Genomic DNA, 15774 nt, shown 5'->3' with positions numbered 1-15774 from the left:
GGGCCTGGTATCCCAGCCCCTGTGGCCGGTGCCTCAGCCTGTGCTGCTGCTCGTCCCGGGTACGGCACCCCCTTGCAGCCATTAGAGGGGAGTGGCTCGGGCAGGGGCTCTCTCCAGCTGCCTGGCGTAGGAGAATGCTGTCTGTGCAAGTTTCTTGTCCTGTGCTTCCCTGTAACCTGTTGCTGTGAAGGAAGCTGGGATGTGGGTTTAGTGCTCTGCTTTACTATGCTGCGGGGACCTCCCATATAGAAGGAATGTAGTGTATTTTTGCTGAGGGGCAAGCTTTAAGTAAGACCCTATACGGTTACCCCAAAGTAAGTGGTGGTCTGGTAATCCATACTCTGTCTTTATAAGCAGTAGTGGCATAGGCCTTCTCTAATTTTGGCTTTGCTACCAGTGTTCGTGAGCACCCGTACAGGCATTCATTCCCCTGATGATTTTCCTTTCCCACGTTTGTTTTGCAGACAATCCTAGGAGAAACTCATGAAGAGGAGGATGAGATCCTTCCACGGAAAGACTATGAGGTGGGAAATTAACTGATAGCAGCTTGTGAAATTAATGTGAAAAGAACTGCAGAAAAGTTTCAATCTGTTTGAGTTTGTAATGGGACAGGTACTCACAACGCATCACTAGTTAGATTGCATTGGCATCAGCAGAAATACCAAGAGTTGCTGCGCTTGCAAAGAACTGCTCTTCATCATTATACATTTCTGGGTTAAAGCCCTGTGAGTAGAGCTTGAACATCCGCTGCTCAAGTTAGACTCTTGTTGAGAAAATTCAATTTCAGAGTCTGCTGCATTGTGCGTTTTTAATTTACAGGCTCTAGTGGTCTTGTTTTCTCATGACTGTAGAAAGCATCTGTAGCTACTGGGTCACTGTTGCCTTACTGCTGTCTCTGTTGTCATGCTGGCTCACAGCAGATCTTCCCAGCTATCAGATCCTGCTTCTTACAGGGGATTTTTGCATGTCTGTATGGTGGCCCTGAGCTATTTAGAGCAGTTGCTGTCAGCATGGGTGTCACCAGCTCAGCCTGTTTGGCTTGAAAAGATGAAGCTGATGTAGAGAGAAGCTAGTGGTACTTTGTGAGTACAACTGGGCAACTCTGTATTGCTTTTAACTCCCTGCTTAAGAATTGGTGCTGTTCATCTGGAGAGGAATTCCTATCTATCCTGTTGTAGTGAGAGGTTAAATAGAAAGATCTAATGTTATCCCCTGCACTGTCAAATTGGAGGCACTTAAAGAAGTAAAGTCTAAATCTGAACAATGTGACTCCTTTAATTTAAAGTTGTATTAATCAGTCGTGTTCCTATTTGGTTCCCTATCTCCCTCAGCTTGGGCAGTGAAATTGGTCTGTTCTTTCACTTCCTGATCCTCAGGGTCTGGCTCTGCTGGAAATATATAAGTGAAGTTGTTTCCAGGAGTTTTTTTCTGCTATTGTTGTTTGCAGAACCTACTGTGGGGGTGGTAATGACTTCTGTAATCTTTAACAAGGTTTTCTATCCGTATTTTTTTTTTTGCACAATCTGTTGCAGCTGATTCTCTTAAATTGACCTTTTGGCATTCTTTCAGAGCTTGGATTATGATCGCTGTATCAATGACCCATACTTGGAAGTTTTGGAGAGCATGGACAACAAGGTAGGACCTTGTTCTTTCTTTTTCACTAGCTTGAGAGCTAGAACTGTGGAAATTGCCCAGAGAAGTTGTGGATGCCCCGTTATTGGAAATGTTCAAGGTCAGGTTGAATGGGCCTTTGAGCAACCTGATTTAGTGAAAGATGCCCCTGCCTGTGGCAGGGGGGTTGGACTAGATGACCTTTAAAGGTCCCTTCCAACACGAACCATTCTATGATTCTAAATACTCTGTGCTGTGGGAAGTTTTGTGGGGTTTTTTTCTTCTTTATGAAAGAAATTTTATGAGCTCTCTTGGTTTCTCTATGAAAAGAATAAAAGTATGTGTGGTGATTATAGCTCCCAGCATCTGTTCTGATCCTCAGGTCTAAAGTGAGCAAGATGTTCAGTGCTTTCAGTTCCCTATTTTCAGTTTGCTGTTGTCACCATCTTCTGTTGATTTATCACTCTAGCTGTAATTGAGCTGTGGAGCCCAAAACCGCCTTTTTCTGATCCCCATTTCTATGTTGCTTTGACTTGGCTTATTTTTTTTTTGTTAATCCTCTTCCTAAACAGAAAGCCCAGAGATACGAAGCAGTGAAGTGGGTGATGGTTTTTGCTATTGGAGTCTGCACAGGACTGGTAAGGGTCATGCTGTTTGGGGAATGAGGAAAATTCAGGAGACTAAGCAGGAATAATTTAGAAGTCAATGGCTGAGGGGTAAAGAGGAGGAAACATACTCTTTCATGAAGTGGAGAGCTTAGTAGCTGGAGTTGTCTTTTGGGAATTATAGCATGATGTTGCTAGATTATTTTCCAGGAAGTCTTTTTTTCTTTCAGACCTTGCTGTGCTCTCTTTGCAAAGTATTCTGGTAAATCCTTTAATTCTGCATACAGGAAAACTTGTCCTAAGTGAGCACTTAATAAAAAAGGATGCCCATTTACAGTTGAACTGTATTTTTTTAACGTTCGGCAGTACTAGCTTCACTATATGTACTTTCTAGAGTGTTTGAAAATTAGCTTTGCTGACTGTATGCCTCAGTTAAACACCAGCTTTCTTCTGTACCCTGGTGGGTGTTAAAAATGCTACCAGATTAGTACTCTGAAATGCGTCTCTTCAGGAATAATTCTAAGATGGATCTGTCCCAGTGAGAACGAGGGAAGCAGCAAATCTGAGCTTCTGAAGTTACTTTACTCTGAACAACGCTTCTTTTGTCGCCTTCGTCCCCCCACGTGTCCATACTTCTGGTAGGACTTCCTAGAGGGTGGTCTTTGTTACTTGTACGTAGTAATTTCTGATGGCAGATCTGTCTGTTTTTTCGTAGGTGGGCCTCTTTGTGGATTTCTTCGTACGGCTCTTTACCCAGCTCAAGTTCCGGGTGGTACAAAGCTGTATCTTTTACCTCGTGTATGGGTTCCTGTTAGACTCAAGTGACCTTTTCCTTTCTGTTGCCATGTTTTGCTTAGAACAGCTGACACTCAGACTTCTCGTATCAGTCATGTTGTTAATGATTAATCAAGTTTTCAACCTGCTAATGTAATTCAGTCCTTGAAACCAAGAAATGGTTCCAGTATCATGTACGTAGGCAAAGGCTAATCCCTGAAAGAATGAGTGGTTTCCCTTCCTTGTAGCTCAGTCTTGAGCTCTGAAAAGGAACCCTGGCTTCCTGATGGGTTGTGTCAGCTGCCCTGGCTGGATTAGGAAGCGCAGGCTTGGCTTCTGATACAAGTGGGACCCCGAGACAGTACCGAATGATTGTGTGTTAGTGGGGGGAACGTTGTTGTTTTCCTTGACCGTCCCTGCAGCGGTGGAAGAATGCACTGAGAAAGGCTGTCTTGCCTTGTCCTTGCTGGAGCTGCTGGGGTTCAACCTGACCTTTGTTTTTCTTGCCAGTCTTCTGGTCCTGATCCAAGTAAGACTTAGGTCCACTGCTCCTTACACAGCCTCCCTTTGCTCTCACACAGGTCCTGGGTAAGAAGTTTCCTTCTTGCCAGAAGCACTTTCTGCCCCAAGACATCAAACTAGCTTCACAGTGCTAATTGGTTTAGCTAAGCAGAGTCTGTTGGTCCCTTCCTGTGCTCTCTGATGAGATATTGTTGGTCAGCTATGAAATCAATGCAGCACAGCATCAGTGTTTCTTTTCTGCAGCCTGTAGCAGCTGGATCAGGAATTCCTGAAATTAAGTGCTACCTCAACGGGGTAAAGGTTCCAGGGGTTGTGCGTCTCCGGACGGTGGTGTGCAAAGCTATGGGAGTGCTCTTCAGTGTGGCAGGAGGTAAGAAGGGATGTGGTGTCTTGATCTTGTTGGGGTAAGGAATCACTGAAGGGGGAAAAATGCTGTCCCTGCTGTACATAGGGCACAAAAGGCTTCTCCTGCCTTTCCAGTAAAATTATTTTGATGGGCTGGAGCAGAGTGATGAGCCCTGAATGCTTATATAAAGTAGAAAATAGACAGAAGAATAAGGACTATTGGAGGAACAGGTACTTTTCTGGGTGGGCTAGTCAGAAGTGGCTTTTGTGGCTCAGTCCAAGAGGGAGACCTGAGAATTCTCCAGAACACGTTGCCTAGAGCAGCCTGAAGGAGGCTATGTTCTTGGCAGCAGGGCAGAGTAACTTGGAGAGTTCAGAGCCCTTGTAACAGCTGTCTTTGAACGGTTCCACCCGCTTGGAGTGCCAAGTCTGTGCAAGTCTTCACAAACATTTGGGGAGTTGAGGGGGCAGGGGTCAGCACCTTCCTTCACCTTGGGGGAAGAGGGAGGAGCTGCAGGCCTGGCACAGGGGACTGTGCCATGGCAGGGAGTGGTGAGATGATCTCCCCTGGCATTGTCAGCAAGGGAGAGGGGTGGCGGGAGTGTGTTGCCTCATCAGTCCTGTTTTTCCAGGTCTTTTTGTCGGGAAGGAGGGTCCAATGATTCACAGTGGTGCTGTCGTGGGTGCGGGTTTGCCACAGGTTAGTGCTGGCCCGGGTCGCTGGCCTGGTCACACCACTGCTTTGTAAGAGTACTGTAAGGAGTAAGTTTCCATCTCCTATGTTTCTAAATCTTTACTTTGTTTGTAGTTCCAGAGCATCTCTTTGAGGAAGATCCAATTTAACTTTCCCTATTTCCGCAGTGACAGGTACTGTACCCAGGATGTGGAAAAGGGGAGAGGAGGATGAGTGAGCAGAGTTCCTTGGGAGAAGGGTGGCGGGCTGGGATGAATCAGTCAGTTGGTTTTTCAGTTTCTCTCTAGTGTCCTGCAGTTTAATTCTGCAGCAAGACAACACCAGGACTTGATTCTTCTATGCTGCTCTGCTTTGGTCTCCATGTTCGTTGATGTTCTCTTGTACTACTCAGCAAATCTCTATCCATTTAAAACCTTGAATCTGAGTGGTTAAATGGCTTCATTGTTGCGAACAAGCTCAGTTACTCATCCCTTATGACCAAGATATACTCCAGAGAAGGCTGGTCCACCTGAATGCAAACAAAATCTTCCCCTTCCCTCTGTGTAGTTCTTTCAAGTGATGCTGGAGCCCCACAGTTTGGGATGGTTCCTCATATACTGTGCCAGAGTTTTGCTCTGTATTGGTGCTCTAGAGAAAGAGTATGATGCTGCAACGGCTTACTGAATAAGTGGTGTTGCCTGCCATGGCCAGCACTTCTCCCAGCTGTCACTCCTGTGTCCCTGGGCTATATCCAGAAATGGGAATGTCTCGTACTTCGCAGAACCTAAGCACCTCCAGAGCTCTACTTTGTTAAACTGAGATTGTTTTCCTCTTCATTTCAGGGATAAAAGGGATTTTGTATCTGCTGGAGCTGCTGCAGGGGTTGCGGCTGCCTTTGGAGCCCCAATTGGGGGCACTCTTTTCAGCTTGGAAGAAGGTTCCTCCTTCTGGAATCAGGGGCTTACATGGAAAGTGGTGAGTAATGACTCTGGCTCTTTCTGTGTGTCTCTTCCTTGAGCTGGACCTTTTGGGGAGGGTTTGTCTGTGAGGGCATTCAGATTATCCCGTGTGTCCTCCTGAGCTCTCCTGGCAGGAGAGAGATTGACTGCTCTGAGTGCTCCAGAATTACTACAGATCAAGAGCAGAGATGAGTCTGGTATTATCTGGAACTATGGGGCAACTCTGTAGGCAGCAGATTTAGTGTACCTGGGACAAAAGGCTTTTGTGCCTGGGCTCTTTGCAGTCCAATCCTGTGGGAGCAGACAGAGTAGACAGGTGCTAGATTTCTTTCTGCTTTTCTCTGCCTCGGGGAGCTGTATTGCAGCAATGCCATGTGCCTTCAGATTGCCAATTTCTCTGCCTCTAGTACCTACTTTCATGAAGTTGACAGTATTTTAAAAATGTATTGGATTTCATTAGGTTTTTTGCATATTTTATGCCAAATGCCCTGTTGATGGGATTCGGTTAGTCTGCTCTTTCTCAGTGGGGATAAAAGGAGCCAGGGGATTTGCCAAGATAGCAACTCTCTCAGAGCCAATGGAGACCTCAATTCCAACTCTAAATAAGCTGTGTTAGTGCCTTGTAATTGATACAACTGAAAATTAGCATCTTTGACAAAAAAAAAAAAGCTTTTGCTGCAAGAATTACTAGGTGAAATTCCCAACTTCTTGTGCGGGAAACGAAATCAGATGATTATAATAGTGCATTCTAGCCCTGTTCTCTTTTGCAGCAGGGAATGGGCGTTAAACCTCAGTAGGACTATTTTCTTAAAGCTTGAGAAAGCTCTGAGGTTCCCTTCCCCAGGCATAAGTCTGAAAGAAGAGCTGACTGTGCCAATCTTAGTTTTGGGAGTGTTTAGTTCTTCCTGTTTTTTTTTTTTTTTTTTTTACTTCCTCAGCTTTTCTGTTCCATGGCTGCCACCTTCACCCTGAATTTTTTCCGCTCTGGGATTCAGTTCGGAAGTTGGGGATCTTTCCAGCTCCCTGGGCTGCTGAACTTTGGGGAGTTTAAGGTAAGATTTAGTGCTGTTATTTCCCCCACCACACTCCAGTCTCTTGTTAATTCAGTGTTTCTTCCCGTTTTTTCGATACGTGCTTGTATTTCAGTGAAGGGCAGTTGATATTTAGCTGCAATACATTGATAGCCTAAGACAGAATTGTTTGCCTTTGGTCATAGCTGCTGAAAGTCTCCTGCTGTGGAGACAGAAGCGTTGGTAGGAAACTGCAGCAACTTATCTAATGCTTTTTTTATGCTTTTCTGCACGTAGTGCTCTGAGTCTGATAAGAAATGCCACCTCTGGACGGCTGTGGACTTGGGCTTCTTTATTCTGATGGGAATTATAGGAGGCCTTCTCGGAGCCACCTTCAACTGCCTGAACAAGAGACTTGCGAAGTACCGCATGCGGAATGTGCATCCCAAGCCAAAGCTGGTCAGGTATTTGGGCTCTCTTGAGTTTGTGCAGGGATCTCTGATGTGTATTCGGTGTCCCAAAGCAAAAGCATCAATCTAGAAGATGCAGTGAGAGGCATTGGAGGAAATCCCAGACGTACTATTTTTGAAATCACAAAATGAAGCCTCCATAGAACTTAAAAGTGAACACCAGAAATCAGATGTTACAGTCCTTCTGCATTTTGTAATTACTCTGGTGGTACAGAGAGAGTGGCCACCCCCTCTTACAAGGGCTATGAAGGGAGCTCTTTATAATAAAGGCTATAGCTGAACAAACCAGGGCTTTGTCTCCATGCAGTATTTTTGTATGTCTTGTCCAAACAGATGTGGAAGGAATAGCTGATTCCACTCTTTTTTTTTTTTTTTTTTGTTGTTATAATTATCTTGGTTAATTAAATCCACAACTGAGCTAATATCTGTGCTATTTAGAGAGGGAATTGCCATATAATTCTGGAAAATAGCTGTTTGTTTGCTCTAGACAATTCCTAAATAAGAAGCTCAGGTATAAAAAAAAAAAGTGTACTTCGGCAGTTAGAAAAGAAGAGATTATGAGAGACTATGCATCAACCTGTCCAGTCCTGTCTAGACTTTTACCCTGTAAGGATCTACAGACCGTCGTTCCCATGTGAACAGCCTCATCACTGAACCCTTCCCTGTGGCTTTTTATACATGACTACTATGTGTTCTCTGGGCAGAAATAGCTCCTTTTTGGGACAGGCAATTAAAAAGGGGAGTTAATGCAGTCCCTGGCAACCGAGTCATAATTCAGCTTGACTTGCAGAGTCCCTTGCTTCTGATGTTAGGCGGTGGTGACTGTGTCTTTTTGCAACCTTATCAAAGTTGTGTGCAGAGCTGGGACTGGGTTACAGGACTGAGTGTGGCTTCAGTGTATGGTTTCTACTGTGTACTTGCAGGGTCTTGGAGAGCCTGCTGCTGTCGTTGACTACTACAGTCGTGGTCTTTGTAGCCTCCATGGTTCTGGGGGAGTGCCGGCAGATGTCTTCCACCAGTCAAAGTGGCAATGACACTCTGAGCCTGCAGGTGAGGGATCTTATGTGAAGGTTACATGTCCCTATCATATTGTTCACCCTTCAGAGAAGCACAGGCACGTAATGAGCTTTTAATAGCATGCAGTACTTAACAGAACTTCAGTGAAAGCCTACGGACCGTTGCAGGAGCTTAGGGTAATAACGAAAGCTGCCCTTTGTGCTTTCGTACTTTGGTGAAGCAGCTCAAGCTGTGAATCAGGGAGCCCATTGATGTTGCAGGCCCCATCTCTGCTATTGATGTTTGCTCTGAGCTTCCCAAAGTGTGGGCTGGCAGCCCTATACAGAAGGGTTATTCCCATTCAAGAGTGGATTTTAACTGTTCGTGTCTTTTGTGTCCTGCATTAGGGTATGTCAGAGGATGTGAATTCAAGCATCAAAACTTTTTTCTGCCCAAATGAAACCTACAATGACATGGCCACACTCTTCTTCAACCCTCAGGAGTCCGCTATCTTGCAGCTCTTCCACCAGGACAGTGAGTAACCTAAGAGACAGTGCCCCATTCCATGCTTAGGCTTCAGAGCTTCATCTTGCTTGAAATAGCCTTGTTGTAAGAACCACAAGGCTCAGGCCGTCATGGCTCTGGGGGACTGCTAGTACAACAGGTGAAAGCCTCCTCCATGGGAAGAAAGGCCTGCTTTTCCTCTCTTTTTTACTTATTCATTGTCTTCTTGTGTGTTTGGACTGGGAGACTAAGCAGCTGTTGTGAGATGAGCCTGCTGTGAGCTGAGGGGTGGATGGTGCAAGATTACTGTCTTTGTCTGACAGACCTGTGCCCCTTTAGTCATGATTCTTCTTGTGTTGCAGGTACTTTCAGCCCAGTCACACTGTCCTTGTTCTTCCTTCTCTATTTCTTACTCTCCTGCTGGACATACGGGATCTCTGTGCCCAGTGGTCTTTTTGTGCCATCACTGCTTTGTGGGGCTGCCTTCGGACGCCTGGTCGCCAACCTCCTCAAAAGGTGCATTGTGTGTGTGTATGTGTGTGTGTGTGTGCGCGAGAGAGATGTGCTCCAGACGCACGCTGAGCTTTCAGTCAGGTTATTCTAATCTCGGGCTCTGTGTTTTGCCCTAGCTACATTGGCCTGGATCACATCTACTCAGGAACCTTTGCACTGATTGGGGCAGCAGCATTCCTGGGAGGAGTGGTCCGCATGACAATTAGCCTGACCGTCATCCTAATTGAATCCACCAACGAGATCACCTATGGGCTCCCAATAATGATCACCCTCATGGTGAGTGCAGGGTCTTAGCTCTGGCTTCTTGCAGACTGCTTGAACATGTGCTGGCCCTGAATCTCTGTTCCTTCCAGGGCTATGATAAGCCAAGGAGTCTTGTACTTGGAGCAACAACTCAATAGATCTTCCATTTGCTCTGCAGGTAGCCAAATGGACGGGAGACTTTTTCAACAAAGGCATCTATGACATCCATGTGAACTTGCGAGGGGTGCCTCTTCTGGAGTGGGAAACAGAGGTGGAAATGGATAAGTAAGGCTGCTTCTCTTGGCAGGGCTGTGGGTTAGAGTTTGTGGTAGGGTCCTTGCTCAAAAAGGAATGCTGTAATGTGGGGGGATGATGCTTCATCTGCCAATGCATCTGGCTGCTCTGAGAGGAGCAGCTGTGAGGAGGACTGCTTTGAGAGGAGTTGGGGGTTGTGCATCAGGCCTGTGGCAGGAAAGAGGTGCTGGAGCCCTTTCTGAGGAGGGGTGGACAGGTGGAGGTCTGAGGAGCAGATTTGTGAGGTTCACCAAGAGCTCTGTGAAAATGTTCCACTGGGCTTTGGTTCTTGCAGAATTTCATCTTCTTCCCACCTGTTGTCTTTTCCCAGTAGTATTTAAACACTTTCTATGTTATAAGTTGGAACCTTTTTCCTTGCCTATAGTGCATCATTGATGCAATGTTATGTTTAAAAAAAAAAAAATCAATTGTGCCAGCATGACTAATAATGCAGTGAAGGTGAGCACACAGGTACAAGGAGCTGGCACAACTAAACGGCAGCAGACTCCTTCAGGATCTCGTTTTGGGACTGGTTTGTTTCCTTGTTTGTCCATCACCAGCCTTCTGTTGCTGACATGGTGCATGCAGCAATCTTGGATTTCTATTTCTTCAGACTACGAGCCAGCGATATCATGGAACCCAACTTGACATATGTCTACCCACACACCAGGATCCAGTCCCTTGTTAGCATCCTGCGCACAACTGTCCATCATGCCTTCCCTGTAGTGACTGAGAACCGGGGCAATGAGAGGGAGTTCATGAAGGGAAATCAACTGATAAGTAACAATATCAAATTCAAGGTAAGAAGTTGCTTGTTTGGTAAGTTGAAGGGTAAACAGCTTTGTTTTGCAGGTGGAAGGCCCTTTTTTTTTGTTACCTAGGCTTTTGTCAGTGCAGAATTTAGGTCAGAGATAAGTACCTACTACAATACAAAATTTTCAAGGACTCGATTTCATTCCATTCTCTGGGTCATGGTAAAGGCAGAAGAGTGGGCTACATTTTCCTGGAGGCAAAAGTTAAGCGGACTAAGTAACCTGTTTAGGATAGACATGGAAAAAGTTTGGATTTGGCACTGAAGTACTGAACCCACAATTGAATTCAGTAGTAGGTGCCTAAATGCTTTTCTCCTTTGTAGGAGGGGTAGTGGGCCAGATGCTTTAGTCTCTTGGGGAACTTAAAATTTAAGGTCAGAATGAATAGTGAACGTGCTTGTGGCATACTCGTGCTCTAGCAAAAAAGGGTGCCTGATTTCCTAAACTCCAGGTTCTCTGTCCAAGGAGAGTACAGTCTTATTGGCTATTCTTATAAGTACTGCAGCAGCACTGACTAGGGAACACCTTATCTGGTGACATAAAGCTATGATCAAATAGTTCATTGTTGCTCTTGGATAACTGTTGACCTGCTTAGGGGGGTATCTGAAAATTGTTTGTTGTATCCAGAAATCTAGCATCCTCACCCGAGCTGGAGAGCAGCGCAAGCGTAGTCAGTCCATGAAATCCTACCCTTCAAGTGAATTGCGCAACATGTGTGATGAGCACATAGCAACGGAGGAGCCACCAGAAAAGGAGGATCTGCTGCAACAGATGCTAGAGAGAAGGTGAGATCCTGGTAGGCATAAATGTATGGAAACAGAGTGTTTCCATATGTTGAGATGTGTTGTGATGCTTCATACAGTCCGGGTCATTCCATATGTTAGAGGAAACAGTGACAGTACCCACGTTTTAGGAGAAGTGACTGGTCAGGTCTCATCAGCCAGTGCTGGGGCTCACACCTGTGACCGAGTCCTGGGCTATTGCCTTGATGGTGTCCAACCTGTTAACTTAAATTTCTTTTAAACACCTATCCAGAAATATTTCCTGGAGAGGATGGAATACCTGGGGAAATATCTTGTCTGTAGAAATCGATGCCCTCTTGTCTGCAAAAACCTGAGGGCTCTGCAAAGCTCACTTCTCCCAAGAGAGGAGCTAATGGCTTGGTGCCATAATATTGATACCACCTTTCTGGCAACTGGGCTGAGTCACTAGGCTTGTATTGCGATTGCTTCCCAGCAGAAGTCCAGTTTAGTGAATCAGTTTCTAACCTAGTGATTGTGACTCTTATGAGTGGAGTCCTGACCCTGGTGTTTCGCCAGATGCTTCAGCTTTTATTAGAATCTGAATAATTTGGCACTGAAAATTGCTTTAGTAGCAAGTGATTTGAAATTGAGGGTTAGGAGACTGTCTCCATTCTGCTGCTGTTGTTATACTCTGCCCATGGTAATAGCTCTTGACCCCTCTCTGCTATTTTGTTTGGTGGAGAAAAGACTTGCTTATCTCTAGACATTCAGAGTCCCTGAAATATTCGGGAAAAGGTTGCAAAGAGCTGAAATAGCTGTTGTTGTTTTGGAGGCAGGTGTATGTGTCTCTCCTTAAGTTTGTGCAACTTATAACATGTTAAATCTGTCACAGATATACTCCCTACCCCAATCTGTACCCTGACCAGTCTCCCAGTGAAGAGTGGACCATGGAGGAACGCTTCAGACCTTTGACCTTCCATGGCTTGATCTTGCGCTCACAGCTCGTCACCCTCCTTGTCAGGGGTGTTTGTTACTCTGAGAGCCAGTCGGTGAGTCTTCCTAATCAGGAATTGTAGCAGAGACATCCCTACCTTCTTGGCTGAGAAGGTTGGGAACAATATTTATGGGCTGCTGAAAAGAATTTACCTATTTTTACACTTTAAGGAATGCATCTGTGTTGTAAAAGCTGCAGACGGATATCATGAATTCTCCCTTGCAGCTCTGGAATAAAGAGAATTTAATTTCTGTTTAAGCATCCCCAGGAAAAGAGGACAGCCCCTGTTTAAAAAATAAACCAACAGACGCATTTGTTGCATACAGGTGGAATCCTGTCAGAACTGGAGAATGGAGGGCAGATATTAGATACAAATAGAGCAACCAGCAGTGCATACTGTCTGTTTTTACTGCTGCGTGCCAAGGTCGTACCAGGAGAGTGTCAGCTGTGTCACTGAGATCAGTATGAGCATTTGTGTTTGAGGCCCGTCTTCCCCAAGGCTGACTTGTTGCTGCCCTCCAGTGTTGAGTGTAGATCTGTCAGGGGTTGGCGAGCAGATCTGTTGCGCTTTCAGCTAAACGCCTGTATAGGTTTGGGCTTGCACTGCTGCGTTCTGAGATGAGCTGCTAGGAGCCCCTCTGCAGAAGTTGTATGTGTGGGCATGGGAGGAGAAGGAGATATGGGTGAGCGATTGGGAGGCAGTTTGCTGTGCTGCTGTGCAGTACATGCAGCCTGTGTACTGTCTGGGATGGTGACTCATCGGTTCAGTGGGATTTATTTTAATTGTAGAGTGCAAGTCAGCCTCGTCTGTCCCATGCAGAGATGTCAGAGGATTACCCCCGCTATCCAGATATCCATGACCTGGATCTCACGTTGCTGAACCCTCGCATGATAGTGGTAAGAGATGCACAGCAATGTGACAGTGTTTCCCGATACATGTTTAGGACTGTCCCAAGCCTTTAAAAAAAGCTGAGAGCACGTTTAAGTCCACCCTTGGGTGCAGTAACCAACATTCTGTACTTCTCGGGCATTCCGTCAGCCTTGTCTGCATGTGGAAATCAATCCTGATACCTGCTATGAGGTAACATCGCACACAGGTGCTTTACTTTCAGAATAAGATGTTGCCTGTCTAGTTTAACTTCCTTCTAGATTAGACTCCTGCCTGAGTGAGATTGGACAGGCAAACTGCTGGTATCTGGAACATTGTGTGCTGGCAGCTCAGTCAGTGGCAGGCCTATCATTGTCTTTGTGACAGGAAGGTTGCTGTGTAGGCCAAAGTGCTTTTTTAATATACATTGTTTTCATGGACCTGCATTTGTCCTGCTCAGAGGCTTTCTGCAGCATTGGCCTCTTAAGATCATGGGTTACAGTGTTCAAACAAACTGTGATAAATTCAGGTTTCTGAAATAATTTCATATTTGTGGAGAAATAGAAGATGCCCACAGTCCAATACCCTGTCCAGAGATCAGTGCATTGGAGGAATTGTAGGAATTGCTTGTTAGTGATTCCCAGAGATAGTGAAAATGCCTCTTGTAAATAATGGAATTGTTTTTCTTTCTTAGGATGTCACCCCATACATGAACCCATCACCCTTTGCTGTCTCTCCAAATACTCATGTGTCACAAGTCTTCAACCTCTTTAGGACAATGGGACTCAGACATTTACCGGTTGTGAATGCAGTTGGAGAGGTGAGTCCTTAGCTCCATTTTGTCTTGGCTGAGCAAGGAAGCCACAGTGTTTTTTGCATTGCTTTCCACCTTTGGGAGAATTAAGATCTCTTTTAACATCAAACAGAAATGCTTTAAAGAGATGAGAATGTGATCTTCTCAAGGCCCTAAAGCATTGTTGATTACTGTGACTTTGTTATCATCTTTTGTGTCCAAGCCTGCTTCCCACTTTCCCTGCAAAGGGCAGGACATGCAGTCTCTCTCCTGTCTCAGGTTGGCAGCATGTGGAAGCTCTTACTGTCTTGTACCTGTTGAGAGGCCTTGAGCTCATCAGAGGCCACTAATTTGGCTTCCTCTTTGACAGCTTTATCCAAGGCCAAGGGCAGAATTTCCTGTGTATTGGGGCAGGAGGTTTTTCTGCTGGAAGGGAACTTGCATTCTGTTCCTACTCAAAGGAGCAGCCAAATAAAGGAGTCTTTGAATTGTTTATGCTTGATTCACTGTACTTGTCTCTTTGCCATCTACAGTGCTCAGGAATAGTCAGTAGGTGTCAGTAACTTCCTATAAACATAAAGAGAAACTGTTTCCCTTAAGCCTGAACTGGTCTGTCCCTTGTGAGACAGCAGCACTTTTTCTGCCTCTTGAGGTTCCTAATAGCTACTCTGCAGAGCCTGTTGGTTGAAAACAAGAGAGGTTGATTCGTTCCATGTTTAGTATAAGGTGCTCTTGCAGTACTGGAGAGCAGCCTAGTTCTAAACTCTTTCAATGTGTAAAATCACTGAGGTGTTTCATCAGCTGAAACGTGTGGTTTGACTGTTTCCCCAGCAGGCTGGGAGAGGGTCCCTTTTGTGACCTGCCACCTAGTGATGGCCAGTGTGCAGTCACCACTTAGCTAGTCTTTACCATTTCTCTGTTTTGGTCTTTAGAGCTTCCTAGAATGTATCTGATACGAGCTATCTGCAGTCATGTCACGTGGCATACCAGAAATGTCTCTAATGAAGCCATAAGAGACAGCTTTGTTATTTCCCATTACAGTTTTAGCTTTCCAAAGGATTTAGTTACATCCGTATGCTGTCCAACATGGATAGGATTTCCCTTCCTAGGCAGGGGTAACTACTGCTGTGTCCAGACGCGATAGCAGCAGTTAAGTTGTCTGTTTAAAGTTAAAGCAGTGTCTTGCCTGTAGATAAGTGCTGGGAGAGGGAGGGGCGTTGTTTTGGCAAGATTTGAACGTGAACCACTTTAATTCAGCATTAGTCAAGAACTGCTTGCAGATTCCCTCTTTTTTGGGGGTTGGAAAGAACAACAACTCTACCATGCACGTCTTAGTGGCACATCTGTGATACTGACTTGTATCTTTTTTCCTCTTTTCTTCCTCTTTAAGATTGTTGGGATAATCACTCGGCACAACCTGACCCACGAATTTCTGCAGGCAAGATTGAGACAACACTATCAGACCATTTGATGCCCCTGCCCACCCTGCCCCACTGTCGGTGTGGCTACCTCCCTCTTCCAAGCCTGCACACGCGCTCGCATTCTGCTTGGACCCCACAAGGCCCAAGACTTGCCGTTTGGCTTCTCACATGCATATCAAGCCTGGGGAGCTGGAAAACATCTTGCTAGCCAGAGAATTAGAGGAGCTGCCTGAGCCCAGAGCTGTTGATTGGTCTCAGGCACTTGGTTTGACCACTCTTGATCCAGGTTTTTTCTCTTCCTGTGCCCCAGTTATCTCCTTTCATCATTTGTTGTCCTGACACTGTATGTTCTGCTATTTTGTTTTGTTTTGGGCTTTTTTAAGGGTTGGAAAAAAGAACCATCTAGCTCCATTGTGTCCTGCAGAGAACTGCAGCATCTTTTCCCTGTCCTCCTGTATGTCTCCCTTTTCCTCTTCCTCCCTTGTTCCTGCAACTGTTGCCTTATTTGTGTGAGAAGGGGGTCGCTGTCAAGGCTGAGAGGAGATACTGAAGTTTGCAGTTATCAAATAGCTGCCCTGGAAGATGGCTTTTCTCAAAAGCAGTATTAAAAAACCCAACTCTTTG

General features: G+C 45.5%; 1 protein-coding gene across 1 annotated transcript; it reads left to right on the top strand.

Annotated features, from left to right (window-relative positions):
* Positions 1-464: 464 nt before the first annotated feature.
* Positions 465-15200, top strand: CLCN6 (chloride channel, voltage-sensitive 6; the record flags this gene model as incomplete). The annotated part of the gene is made up of 22 exons (XM_009579794.1): positions 465-524; positions 1570-1635; positions 2184-2249; positions 2932-2998; positions 3413-3519; positions 3756-3882; positions 4490-4557; positions 4666-4724; positions 5373-5505; positions 6428-6541; positions 6797-6963; positions 7893-8019; positions 8373-8499; positions 8832-8985; positions 9099-9258; positions 9404-9510; positions 10133-10319; positions 10959-11116; positions 11967-12123; positions 12858-12965; positions 13631-13756; positions 15120-15200. Coding segments are annotated over 22 exons (2526 nt in total), but the record flags the coding sequence as incomplete, so codon positions are not given.
* Between the last annotated feature and the right edge of the window lie 574 nt (positions 15201-15774).

Source organism: Fulmarus glacialis, unplaced genomic scaffold (assembly GCF_000690835.1).
Source record: "Fulmarus glacialis isolate BGI_N327 unplaced genomic scaffold, ASM69083v1 scaffold20016, whole genome shotgun sequence".
In the NCBI taxonomy this organism is placed as follows: domain Eukaryota; kingdom Metazoa; phylum Chordata; class Aves; order Procellariiformes; family Procellariidae; genus Fulmarus; species Fulmarus glacialis.
The sequence above is the reverse complement of the archived record's forward strand: the minus strand, read 5'-3'. Positions and strand labels throughout refer to the sequence as shown.